The following is a 12,979-nucleotide window of genomic DNA, read 5'->3' as shown; positions in this document are numbered from 1 at the left end:
CCCATTTTATAGTTGAGGAAACAGAGGCAAATTGAGGCTAAGTGACTAGCCCAGGGTCGTACAGCTAATAAATGTCTGCTCTAGTTTTGAGCTCAGCTCTTCCTGATTCCAGATCCAGCACTTTATCCACCGGACCACAACTGGCTCTTTAACGTGAAATACTTGCAAGATAGACATTACTGAAATGCTCAGCTTGACACTTCAGGAACAGAGCAGGCAGTTGGGACTCTCTGAGACTGCCGACTATTCTAATAGGAAGTCAGGCATTCTTTTTAAATCTACTCTTCATTAATTGGAGTGTTCACATGGCCAAAATACCTTCAGAGTCTTCTCTATCCTTTTCTGCTCTGTCCTTTTGCATTTACATAGCAAATTCCTTCCCTTTGGTCCAGATAAGAGCCTGTTGGATCCCTCCCTCCATAATGGCAGGGTGAATTCTGTGTGGGGCACGCTTCTACCTCATCACTCTAGGAATGCCTCTTGATGACAGGCTCCTTCTGGAAGTTTGAAGCATCCTAGGCTCACTTGGCTAGGAAGTAGGTTTTATGTTTAACAGCTGGCCTCTCTGCTCTCCAAAGAAAAAGGCTGAAATCCCATCTGTTCCTCCCTCCCTGTCATCCCCTCCCCCAGTGACCATGTGGACTGGAACACTCATGGAGATAGCAACATTTTTTTCCTCTGAACCTTCCCTCTTTCTATTTTATTCCTCTCCAAACCCACTCGCCACTTTTACAACTCCCCCCTGCTCTCTGCTAATTAAAATGAAGTTGTCACCAACCAAAAGACCTTGGGTGTCTGCCCACAGCATCATCTCCCTATTTCAACATGACATCTGAATTTAGCCTACCCCCCTGCTCCCCTCCCCAACATTGCTGGCCTGGGTACGATTCAAAGAAATTCCTGTGCCATGAAGGTCTTGGGATGGCCCATTCACAGCAGGTGCACATAGTTCTGCCCCTCTTGTCTCTGATGAGAATTACAAAAGGAAGCCGAGCTCAAGGGTGGCACTTCGAACCTCCATTTATTTTAGCTCCCAGAATCCCCCTACAGAGGTGGAGAAAGCCCTGCCTCCCTGGTTTCAGAGGCATAGCACATATTAACTTAATTTATTGCTTGGTGATGAAGTGATAGTCCGTGTCCTGAGCCCTGAAAACTTGGCAACCAAGGATGCTTTTATGGTGTATTACAAAATATAAATAACTTTTTAAGGGCTTAAAGGAGCCGGCTCCCAAGATTAAATTGATACTGAAGCTGAAAACCCTTGTTTTAAACCCACCAGCAGAGTCACACAGCAGTGGTGGACGGCAGACTGCCCACCCCCAGAGAAACTTGATACGTTATAGATTTGATCTGTACAGCTTTTGTGAAGTGCTGTGCTTAGCAAAACCACCCTTTATTAGGAAATAAACCCATCTTTGGAGAGCAGGTAGGTCAGGGGCAGGGGCAGGGGGTGCTCTACAGGGCAGGATCTCTTAACAAAGTCACCAGAGGTAGGAGCTGTAAGATAATGGGGCAACAGATGGCTCCAAGCAGGAAGGTGAACAGAAGCCCATGCTGATACCTTGGGTCACATAACCAATAATAATGAAAAATCCACAGCCTTCTCAGTTTGGGTTTGAGCTAAGAAAAAGCTTGCTGAGTACTTGAAAGAATTTAAATATTCATTATGTAATTAATGCTGCTCAGTCATTTAAAAAAACACAACTTACACTTTTTTTTTTTGAAGAACAGCTTAAGTACTTATCGATTGAGAACTTTTATAACTCTCAAAATGGAAGCATCCCCATATCTCTACAGGTATTTTAAATGAATTGAATTAATCATAGGCTTAAAAGTCTCTAGCGATCTTCGTTAACTTCCCTGGGTTTAATTAAAACATCTGTGCACTTTTAATTTATCGATTCATCCAACTCATATGTCATGTTTTTAACACACCCCAGCATGCTCTGCATCATTTTTAACCCGATTTCCACTTAACTAAAGCAATTAAATTCACCCCGGATTAATTAAAGCATCCATACTTTAGTGCTTAAGTCAGCGTGTGCTGCTTTCCCCACATGGTTTCTGAATGTCAGAGATTTGACACACCTGATGAGTTTTTTGTCCTTCTGGAAATTCTTCCCTGAATCACTTTCTTGCTTATTAATGTGCTATTTGACAGAACCAGAATGAGGAATTTGGTGGAGCTGCCCTTTGGCCCTCTGAGCCAGTGACTCTGACCCTGGCTGTCAGGTAGAGTCTCCTTGTTGCCTCTGCTGGGTGGATCCAGCCGGGCTCTTGTCCCCACAGAGACCAGATACACTACCAGGGAAGGAAGTAAAGTCTTTGCTTCAGGTAGAGAGCATGGTTATCCTTAGTCAGAATCTTTATGGTATTTTGTAGTTGTACTTTGTAATTGATCTTTAGCTCTTCCTTCCTACAAAGCCAGTTCTCAGCACTTTACCCATTTAATGGATGTGAAAACTGAGGCATGGAGAAGCCACTTGGCTCACTGTGAGCATCACAGTGAGTGAAGGATAGAACCAGAACTGGATTCTACCTGTCTCTACTAGCAGCACCTTGACAAAGTGTCATGCTGCAATTCCTGTATACATTTTGTCTTTTTTCCCCCTGTCCTAAACCAAAATGAGGAATCTGTTGCTTTTATATGTGTTTAGATGTCCCATCCTCCTCAGTGATTTAAGGAAACCAAATTGTCCCCTGCTGCCTTTACACTGTCTTTGGAGCACTTGATTCAGGCGGTCTGGAAGAATGTTTTCCAAAGGGAAAAGAGAACAGATGCTAACACTTTCTTTTGAAAACATCTTTATTTGTGATTTCTATCTATACATGAGTACAACCATGCAGGAATTGCAGAGTGCTGGGCTTTTTAACAATGCTTTTATTACTAACCAACTTTAGAAACCTTAGACCCTTTTTAAGATGTCCCATCTGCTCTGTGCTATAAGTGGAGAGCTCATTTTAGTTCAGATTGGGAATACAGGTGGTTTCTTCCCTTTCTTCCCCTGATACAAATAACACTGATAATTCATCTCATCACATTAAAGTCCCTGTTGGTGAGAAAGAAATTTGGGGGAAAAGAAAGCCTCCATCTTGAGCATGAAGAGAAGCATTAGACTATTTAGGTAAGTCTAAATCGTGTCACTTTTTTTGGCATCAGCCTGTTAACTTGACAGGTGTTAGTCGCAACACTGACTGACTTTTCTCCTGCATATCTCTAAGAACTGCCATTTATAAGATTTAGTAAAATGGAAATGATAATTTTGTACAAACATTTTAATTAATTTTTAATCAAGCCCACATGCACACTATCTTATTCCCCTATGATAGAAAGAAAAAAAAAGAGCAAAAGAGCAAGAACAAGAAATACTTGTGTATTTGTTGAAGAAAACCTCTGTATTCTGTATTTTAGGCACAAATCTGCCAGAGATAAATTTGTTAATTAAATAATTCTAAGCATCCTTGCTTAGGGAAAGAAAAATCCAAAGAGAGCAACATCCATCCTGCCTTTGAAAATCTCTCTGACCCACATCAAAAGAAAAATAGAAATTCCACAGTAAGGTAAAAACATAGTTACAAAGTTCAGATAAACAGTTTTGATTCAGCACACAGAAAGTTGAGCCACTTAACTTTCCACACCCTGGAGAATCTTTTCCTAAAATAATTCAGTCCCTTTTTAACCACCACCCCCCTCCAAGGATTTTCTTTTTTCCCTGGTTGAAGGTGAACTCAAGTGCTACTTCTCTTAATTGAATTAATCAAAGTGCTCTCCGTTTTGATTAATCAGTTTTCAGGTGAGGCTGATGAGGCTTCTCCCTTTAGAAACTGGTTAGGTCTTTGACAAGAATGAAGCTAGAGAACTTTACACTAGGACTCTGTCTTCTCTCACTGATTAAGTACAACTAACTTTTCGGCACAGATGAGAAAGAGGACTTTGGGTCAAAACTCAGAAAATGTTATTTCTTAATATTTCTAAAGTAGAGGAGGGTTAATAGGTTTCTATATATGTAACTTATGTAGATCTGTTCCTCTCTCTTCCCTGTTATCGGCCTTTCACTAGACAGAACACAGAAAAGGGAAAGGGACCAACATTCTGATCCATATCTCTCAATGATATTTTCGTCTTGAGAAATCTATTAAATTTTTTTTAATCCATAGAATGTTCTTTCCAAATTAAGCTTGACACAGCTCCAGGAGAAACAAGTCTGCTGGCTTCGGTTCAGTATCTAATGAAGAATGTCAGATATTTGATGCCCAATATTATTTTTAATATTATATTTAGTACTAAAAATAAGGGTACTAAAAAGTACTTTAAAACAAAACATTTTTGTAATTATAAAAATATGATATAATAATGGTTTTAATTGTCCTAGTCATCTGGCTTACACATAGCATTTCCCCAGCAGGAGTAACATAGCCTCAGCTGCCGAAAAGCTCTGGTTTGAGTTATGTCAGAGACTGAATCAATTATCCCCTCGAGAAGATGTTCTCAGGCATAGGGCAGCCCTGGGAGCATTGGTGAGGAGTTCACTTGGCATTTATCTGCCCTCAGTTTGCCCTGGTAGCAAATGGATTACTAGAGAGCTTCACTCTTCTAATTAGCCTAGCCTTGTGCTTTTTAAAGTAACACCAACAGAGCCCAGACAGTGTCCTGTTAGCCAAAAAGCATAAAAAAATTTTGCATTTTTGACTGCACTCGGGGTTGAGTTTGTAGTTGCTTCTTCAGAGACTTATGCAGAATATATATTTCCCAAAGACACATTCAGCATTTGACATCCAGCAGGAGTTTGGTGGTGTGACTCTGAGCTGTGCTGGATGAGCAAGGTTATTACTCTATCTTAATTGCTTTCGCCATTGTAGAGGTAGCACTATTATTTCCTTCCCAGGCATTCATTCTCTTGACTCCTCTCCTTAAGAATGACATTTTTCCCCAGCTTCTTCCTCTGTTCCTTCCCTCTTGGCAAAGTGGTTTTCTTTTCAAGCTAGATGTCGGTCAATAAACATTTATTAGGTGCCTACTATGTGCCAGATATTGTGCTAAGCACTGAGGACACCAAAGATAAAAGAAAAAGAAAGACAGTCCCTGGCCTCAAGGTCTGCTAAGTGGCACAATGGGTAGGGCACAAGACGTGGAAGCAGGAAGACTCATCTTCATGAGTTCAAATCACAACTCAGACACTAGCCATGTGACTGGTGAAGTCACATAGCCTTGTTTGCCTCAGTTCTTCATCTCTAAAATGAGCTGGAGAAGGAAATAGCAAACTACTCCAATATCTTTGCCAAGAAAACCCCAAAATGGAAAAAAAAGAAAATCCCAAAATGGGGTCACAAAAAGTTGGGCATGAATGAAAAGATTCAATAAGAAGTCTTCTTTTCTTACAATCTAAAGAGGGAGGACAGGCTACCAAAGGAAGCTGAAAAGGAGAGGAGAGCACATGAAGGAAAAGTCTAGAGAACAACTGCAAGGTAGGAAATGAAAAGATGGCTAGCCTGAGTACTCTCCTTAAACGGAAACTCTGAGAAGAGCTCTCCCACTCTCTCTCCAATCAGAGAAGGGTAAAGGTACTAATGAGGTGTGAGTTTGAGGGTTGAAGTGATCTTATGAGATAATGAGGTTCCTGGGTCATGGTGGTCAAATTCAGGGGATTTTGGTTCCATGAAAACAATTGAAATAGCCAATGCCCCATCTCCTTGTAATGTCAGTTTATCACAGTCTCCCTCAGCCAAAGCTGCTGGCTTCTTTGCCCAGAAAGATCCAAGTCTAATTCTCTCTATAAATCCTGAGAAGTTATAAAAATAAAAATCAATAATTTTCTTTGCTTCGAGCCCCCAGTCAAGAAGAATCCTGGTAAAATATCTCACCAGTTGTAACAGTTGTAAAATCTATTTCTTCTCCTTTTGAGTCTTCCTGAGGCTCCTCTATTGACTCTTTCTCTCTGTGCCATACTTAGATAAGGACATACATGGTTAGTTCTAAAATGAGAGGATTTGTCCTGGGCCCTCCATTCTATATTGCTTGGTGATCTCACCAGCTGCCAAGTGTTCATTTTTCATTCCCATGCATATTATTCTCAGAGCTATATGTCCATCTCTAAATTCTCTCCTTAGTTCCAAGCCCCATACTACCACCTGCCTCTTGGACATCTCATATTGGATATCTGATAAGCATCTCAAACTCACCATATCAAAAACAGAACTTATCTTCTCCCCCTGGCCCTAACCCTTTCTTCTTCTCAACTTTCTGTTATTTTTGAAGGTACATAATTCTCACGGTCACTTAGGCTTGCAGGCTTGGTGACATGCTTCCCCTCTCAATCACACTCACTTCATCCAAATCACTCCATGTCAAATCTTATTCATTTTTACCTTGACAGCATTTCTCATATACTCTTTTCTCTCCACTTGCAAAACCACTATCCATGTACAATTTCTTATCACCTCTTCTCAGAACAATTTGCAATAGCCTTCTAATTGGTCTCACTGCCTCAAGTCTCTATTCAGATCCATCCTCCAGGTAACCAAGTGATTCCTAATATGCAAGTCTTACCATGTTCCTCCCCACTTCTCTATCATTAAACTCTAGTGGGGCCCTATTATCTCATTTAACCAAATATGAAATCCTGTTAGACACTGAAAATCTTTATGAATCTGACCCCTTTCTATCTTCTTGGGATCTTCTTACATTTTGCTTTCCTCCATGATCTTTATAATCCCATTACATTGGCCTTCTTGCTGTTCTTCACACACAACATTCCATCACCTAATTGTGCATTTGCACTAGTTGTTCCTCATATATTGAAGGCTCTTCTTGCCATTGTTTCTGACTCCTGGCTTCCCTAGCTTCCTGTAAGACTCAGCTCAAAACTCACATTCTGCAAGAGGCCTTTCCTGGTTCCCTCCCTGGTCTCCCACTTCTTGCCATTCCATTCTTTCAAAATCATCTTTTTATTCATATTTTAAATGTATATAGTTATTTGCATGCTGTTTCCCTCATTAGAGTGTGAGCCTCTTAAGGGCAGAGATAATATTTATCCTTTGCATTTAATACAGTACCTAGAACATAATAAATATTTAATGAGTGTTTGCTCATTGTTTGGTTGACTTAAGAGACAAAAGGAAATGGGAAATGACCTTTTAAGAACTAGAGATTCAGAGATTAGGCACACACCTCTCCCAGGGAGAGAAAAAGTGGGAGAAATGGAGAAGAGATGAGTGGTGTTTTGCTTTCTCTGATCTCAGCTGTCTGAACAGTTCTTGCAAACCTAGCATCTGCCCTGTGTCCTTTGATCACATAGGTCTTGCCCAGATAGTCTAGTGCTGAAAATCTCATAGCTAACACTATCCTTCCACATTTTCCTGGATCCCCCCTTTTAGTTCCCAGAACAGTGGCCAATCAGAGCAGTGACCCTCTTCACCGAGTACCTATTGCCCTGCTTTCATGCTGGTATACTCATCCCTGAGCATATACTCTCCTCTTTTGTGGCTTCCTCCCTCCTTTATTATGTGAAGGGACTACCTCATCAATCAAAAGTCTGGCCCCAGTCAATCCAAAATCAGACTACATCCAGGTCAAAAAGGTCAATACAGCAAAGATTTCTATCTTGACCAGCAGTCATCCTTCTCCATGGTTCCATATGTCACTGCCAATATAAAGGGGCAAAACAAAAGAAATTTCTGTCCTAATTTCTATTTTTCTAGGATGTTAGGCAAACAGCATTATTAATTTGATTTTCTAAGCATTGAGTTTAAAATTAAGCCCATTCTTACCTATTAGTGAATTTCAACTCCTGTCTCCCAGCCCTGACCCCCCCCCTTCTACCACCACTTATAACTTTGAATTTCAGAAAGAAAGAAAAAGAAGGAAGGGAGGGAAGGAGAAGAGGAAAATCACATTATGAACAAAGAGAAACCATTTTCAACTCTATTTTTCTGTTAATGAAAATATCCATTATGTATTCACTTTAGTTCACAAAGACTCTGACATTTTTGAGAATAGGAGCCCAGTTCTATTATTTTCCTATAAGTCAAACTTTCCCTACCATCTGTAAATCATCTTACATTAAGCTTTCAGACTCAAAACTAAAGTATATAACTTGGAAACATTTTGCAAATGTGTTAGCTTAGTTAGTCCCTTACTATGCTCTTGATGCATCATTCAAGGGGAGAGTACCCCCTGTTATTCAACAGAAAAAAAAATAGTTATTCTCTTAACCAAGGGTTACCTCTATTTTCATTTGGATTTTGAGCCTGAGTTTTATGAGGAAATTTTCAAGCTCTTCCCCAGGTCTGAGAAAACTCCAGTAATTCAGTTCTGTCTCAAAAACAAAAAAAAAGTTGACCAAATAATTTTTCTCTGTAAATTATTTAATGCTATTTTCTCTTCTCCCTTTCCCTAAGTGTTCACAAGGTTGCCTTGGGTATGAAACAACTGCCTCATCAGATAGTCCAGTAGCTGTACCCATTGTAATCTCACTATACTATTAAATCTCACTATTAGAATACCCAAAAAACAGAAAGCAAGTTTCCTGATCTTAGAAAGCTTAGCTTGCAGTGTCAGTAAATGGTCTAGAATACTCTCCATTCTTAGCGCACCCTTTTCCTCAGATGGCAAGGTGGAAGCTATGTAATCTATTGGGCATTTTGCCCAAATCATTTGCAAATACCTCACCAGATACCATTTGAAAACAGGCCTCCATCTTCAATATTTTTCTAAGGTTGGTCTCAACTTATTTAGCCTCCTGTGATACGAGTCAAATAGACAGTCTAGAATAATGCCACAAGCATTTGTTTAGATAATATAGGTTTAAATACTTACCACTTTGTACGTTCTTTCCTCTCTCTGCGCCTCAGTCTTCTTCTCCGTAAATGATCTCTACGGAGGTCCCTGTTTCAGCTCTAAATCTATGATCCTTTCATTGCCTTTCTAGAAATGACTCTGGTATTCTTGTGATGATGTCAACTCCATTTATTCTTTCTTACTCCTTGTTATAGAGATTCAGACACAATCCCTTTCTCCATTATTTGAGAACCCGCAAAACACAAGTAGCGTACAACAAATATTTTTCTTTGGTCAACAATGTTGGTTTTTTTTTTAACAAAATAGTGCTTTTATGCATACAATATTGTGCTTGGTTTGGGGTGTGGGAGGAGAAGGAAGGAATGCAAAAGAAAAATGCAATGTATAGTCAGCCTTAAAAAAGCTTACAACCTAGCTGGAGAGGCAAAACATATACATGTGAATCAATTCAATCCTGAGATTTGATAACTATACAGAGCAAGAAAACAAGAGGTGTCCTAAAGAAATATGTGCCAGATGAGTTATATAGGCAATAAAGAGGGTGAAGATGGAGAGACTACTCAAATCTAAATTTTTTTAAATACAGATATTGCAGAATTGTGGGCATATACATATGTGTGTGCATGTGTGTAGATATATCCACATCAATAAAATACATAGTACTATACAAACAGAATCATGTGTGTCCATCCTATGTTCCAAAGCAAGAGATAATATAAGCAGTTGCACCCAGGGATAAATGATGAATCTACCTTAATTATTCCTTAAGCTATCTAATTAGAGGCACTACTTAGTCTTACCCAAATTTTAAGCCCCAGAATAATTTTGAGGTGGCTTTAAATAGTTGGTGCTAAAAGGTATCATGTTGTCATTTTTAAGTCTCCTGGTAGTTTCAACTAAGCTACAACTCAATGAGTTGTTGGGGTGGAGGAAGTAGAAGAGCACACTTCCCAATTCTCTAGTCACCAGTGACACTTCAGCATTCCGTCCCATTAATATTTACAAAAGCCTTTCTCAAATGATAAACTAAACCATTAGGAGCAGGGTCGTGACCCTATCCTTCCCTTTTTCTCATGAACACATCTAAATCAAGAAAGTAGAGATTATTACATATACACACCACAACCTCCCCTCCTATCAAACTGTATTCTGCTGCTGCTCTCTAATATCCTGAAGACGCTCTGATCAGTGGGGAAGAGAAGAGAATAATAAGCATTTATATAGCACCTACTAGATGCCAGGCATTGTGCTTTTTCCCAAAATATTATTTCAGTTGATCCTCACAACAACCCTTTGGGGTAGGTATTATTATGGTCCCATTTTACAGTTGAGGAAAATAAGGCCAACAGAAGTTAAGTGACTTACCTAGGATCACATAGCTAGTAAGTGCCTAAGGGCAAATTTGAACTCAGATGTTCCTGACTCAAGTCCCAGCACTCTGCACCGTGGGCTTAATGTGTGTAGGTTTAATAGCCATAGCAACTGCTCACTTGGGCTAATACTTTAAGGCCCTAAAGCTTTCTCTTAATAGTAAATCTGTGTGTTAGATAGAAATAGTATTATTATCTCCATTTTACAGATGATACAACTGAGACTAATGGAGGTTAAATAGCCTACCTCTACTCATACAACCAGTATCAAAGTCAGAATCTAGGTCTTTGGACTTCCAAGTTCAGTGCAGAAAGTGGCTTTTTCTCCCTTGATTTCTGACACCAACTTTCTAGTGCTTGCTCACTGTGTGACCTATTACTTTGTCATCCTTCTTTTTGTAGCTGCCTGCCCTGTCCTGTGTAGCGGAAATGGACAATATTCAAAAGGAACGTGCCAGTGCTACAGTGGCTGGAAAGGCGCGGAATGCGATGTACCCCTGAGTCAGTGTATCGATCCTTCATGTGGAGGTCATGGCTCTTGCATTGAAGGGAACTGTGTTTGCTCTGTTGGCTACAAAGGAGGGAACTGTGAGGAAGGTAAATACTGGCATATGCTCTCTGCCTGTGCTCTTGCCCTCTCTTTGGAAGCTTCAGAAAGTGGGGAAGGCTTGGGGCTACAACACAACTGTCCGTTTCTAATTCTAGACCCAAGGTTCCATGGTTATCCATGATACTCAGGACTGTCACTCACACATAGGAGAATGGAAAGAAACCTGGTGGAGATGTTTCAGGGTGTGTGTGTGTGTGTGTGTGTGTGTGTGTGTGTGTGTGTGTGTTGTTATTGTCATCGTGATTATTCTCATTCATCCTTGAGAGGAGATCATTCTCCCTTTGTTCTTTATTTCTGTTCCAGTATCTGCCTTTATTCCTCTTTGTGTCTCTTTTTTCCTCTCCGTGGGTCCTTATCCCTTTTCCCCCTTCCATTTCCCTGTCTCTCGCCTCCTCTGTCTTTCCTTCTTTCCCTCTTTCTTTCAAATTCTCCAAATGGAAAATTTTAGAATATATTCAGAAAGCGAAAACAAGACTGCCCCCTCCCCAGTGGTGTTTTTATCCTTCCCCATAATCTGAAACCCACATAAGTCTGTGCAAATATTTCAGCAAAAAATTAATATCAATACAGAGCAGTCAGGCTTGAAAGACTACAGGTATCCATGTCATTTAGAGACATCATGTAGGGCAAATTATTCTGGTTACATACAATCACATAGAATTAGAGAAAAGTGGATGTACAGCAAGAGAACAGTGATTTGATGAATACTAAAAAGCTCATTGTATCACACATTTAAGTAGCCTCAGGCATGTGTGGGTAGAAATTAGGGGATTTAACAAACTGAATCAAACCATACTAAATATGGCCAGAGTTCAGGCTCAGTGGGGAGAGAGAAAGAAAGAGAGAGTGAGAGAGACAGATACAGTGAGACAGTCAGAGAAGAGGGAAGAAGAGGGAAAAGAGGGCACTGTGCCTGCTTCTTTTCCTTTAAAATGTATCTATATCCAGCAACCAGCCAATATTTGACTCATCCAATCTGATTGTCTCTTCCAAAAGAAAAATACAATGCCAAGGGATGGTGCTAAGGACATACACTTGCAATTTTATGGTTGAGATAGGCTTGTGATGCCTCTCTTCACCTTCTGAACTCGTCCAGTTTTGTGGAGTCTATGTTTTCCCCTTAAGAGGTCATCTTTTCCCAACCCATTTACCAATTCTTTAATGAAAAGATGATTTAATGAATCCTTTAATAAAGAGGATATGGAATATTTAGAGGCTGGATAATTCTATGCTAACCTCTGACCTCTATTTACACCCTCTTCCAGACTGATGAATAGTATATATAAATTCTTTCCAGTCAAGTTTCTCTTTGCCTTTCTTTCTTTCTTAAACTCATGCTCTCCATGGAACTAAGGGAAACAGAAACCCCTTGGCCATGTTATATAAGCAACCATTTTTTTAATAACTCCAAATCAAGGGAAAATGAAAACGCATTCTGTCATGAGGCTAAAAGCTCAACTATTTACCTCTTTAGTTCAGACTTACCAGTGTGAACTAATAGAGGTGATTCTGAGAAGACCATCAACCCTCTGAGTTCTTTACCAAATAAACTAGATACATGAGATCCATTGGGAGCTCAGCGACGGTTAGCTCCATATCATGCAGAAGGACCTTTTCTATTATTGAGCAGCTCTGATTGTTAAGAAGTCCTTTCTGCTGACCTAAAATTTGACTCCCTGTTACTTCCATCTATTGCTTACAGTTCTTCCCTCTAAGACCTAAATATGCAGGAAAATGTAGTCCCTTTTCATATGATGGCCCTTCAAATATTTGAAGAAACCTTGTCATCTCTAAGGCTTTCCTTCCTTAGGATTAACATCAGCCAATTAACATCAGGATTAACATCATTGCTTCTACTGCTCTACCGAGGATATGATTTGAGTTGTTCTAACTCTTGGCTGCCTTCCTCTCTAGGCTCTCCAGCTTTCAAGTGTCCCTCCTAAAATGAGGTTCTTAAAACTCCTCACAAGGCTCTAGAGTAGCCAACCATTCAATTTAAAACAATAGGAGATGCTCACTTAATGGGTTGAGAATGTCCTTTGTTTTTACCAATGGCATGTGATGAAAAATTAAGGTGAGTATTCCAACTGTAGAGGGTATTGGGAAGAGATTCTTAAGGGTGAGCAGACATCTTCCATCTCATCAAGCTGCACGACTTCCCAGTTCTCTAGGAATTCTATGCAACTTGTGATATCTTTCACT

The 12,979-nt window shown here is 39.9% G+C and overlaps 1 protein-coding gene across 6 annotated transcripts in view; it reads left to right on the top strand.

Annotated features, from left to right (window-relative positions):
* The window catches only part of TENM2 (teneurin transmembrane protein 2), a 1,052,113-nt gene that overhangs the window by 903,704 nt on the left and 135,430 nt on the right, over window positions 1-12,979 (top strand). For all 6 annotated transcript variants that reach the window (XM_044661706.1, XM_044661705.1, XM_044661704.1 and 3 more), the window contains one exon: window positions 10,570-10,764. In XM_044661706.1, coding sequence (XP_044517641.1) covers window positions 10,570-10,764 — 195 coding nt within the window. The remainder of the gene's footprint in view (window positions 1-10,569; window positions 10,765-12,979) is intronic.

This window comes from Gracilinanus agilis, chromosome 2 (assembly GCF_016433145.1).
Source record: "Gracilinanus agilis isolate LMUSP501 chromosome 2, AgileGrace, whole genome shotgun sequence".
NCBI classification, from domain to species: Eukaryota; Metazoa; Chordata; class Mammalia; order Didelphimorphia; family Didelphidae; genus Gracilinanus; species Gracilinanus agilis.
Note: the sequence above shows the minus strand (reverse complement) of the source record. Positions and strands in the feature narration are given on the sequence as shown.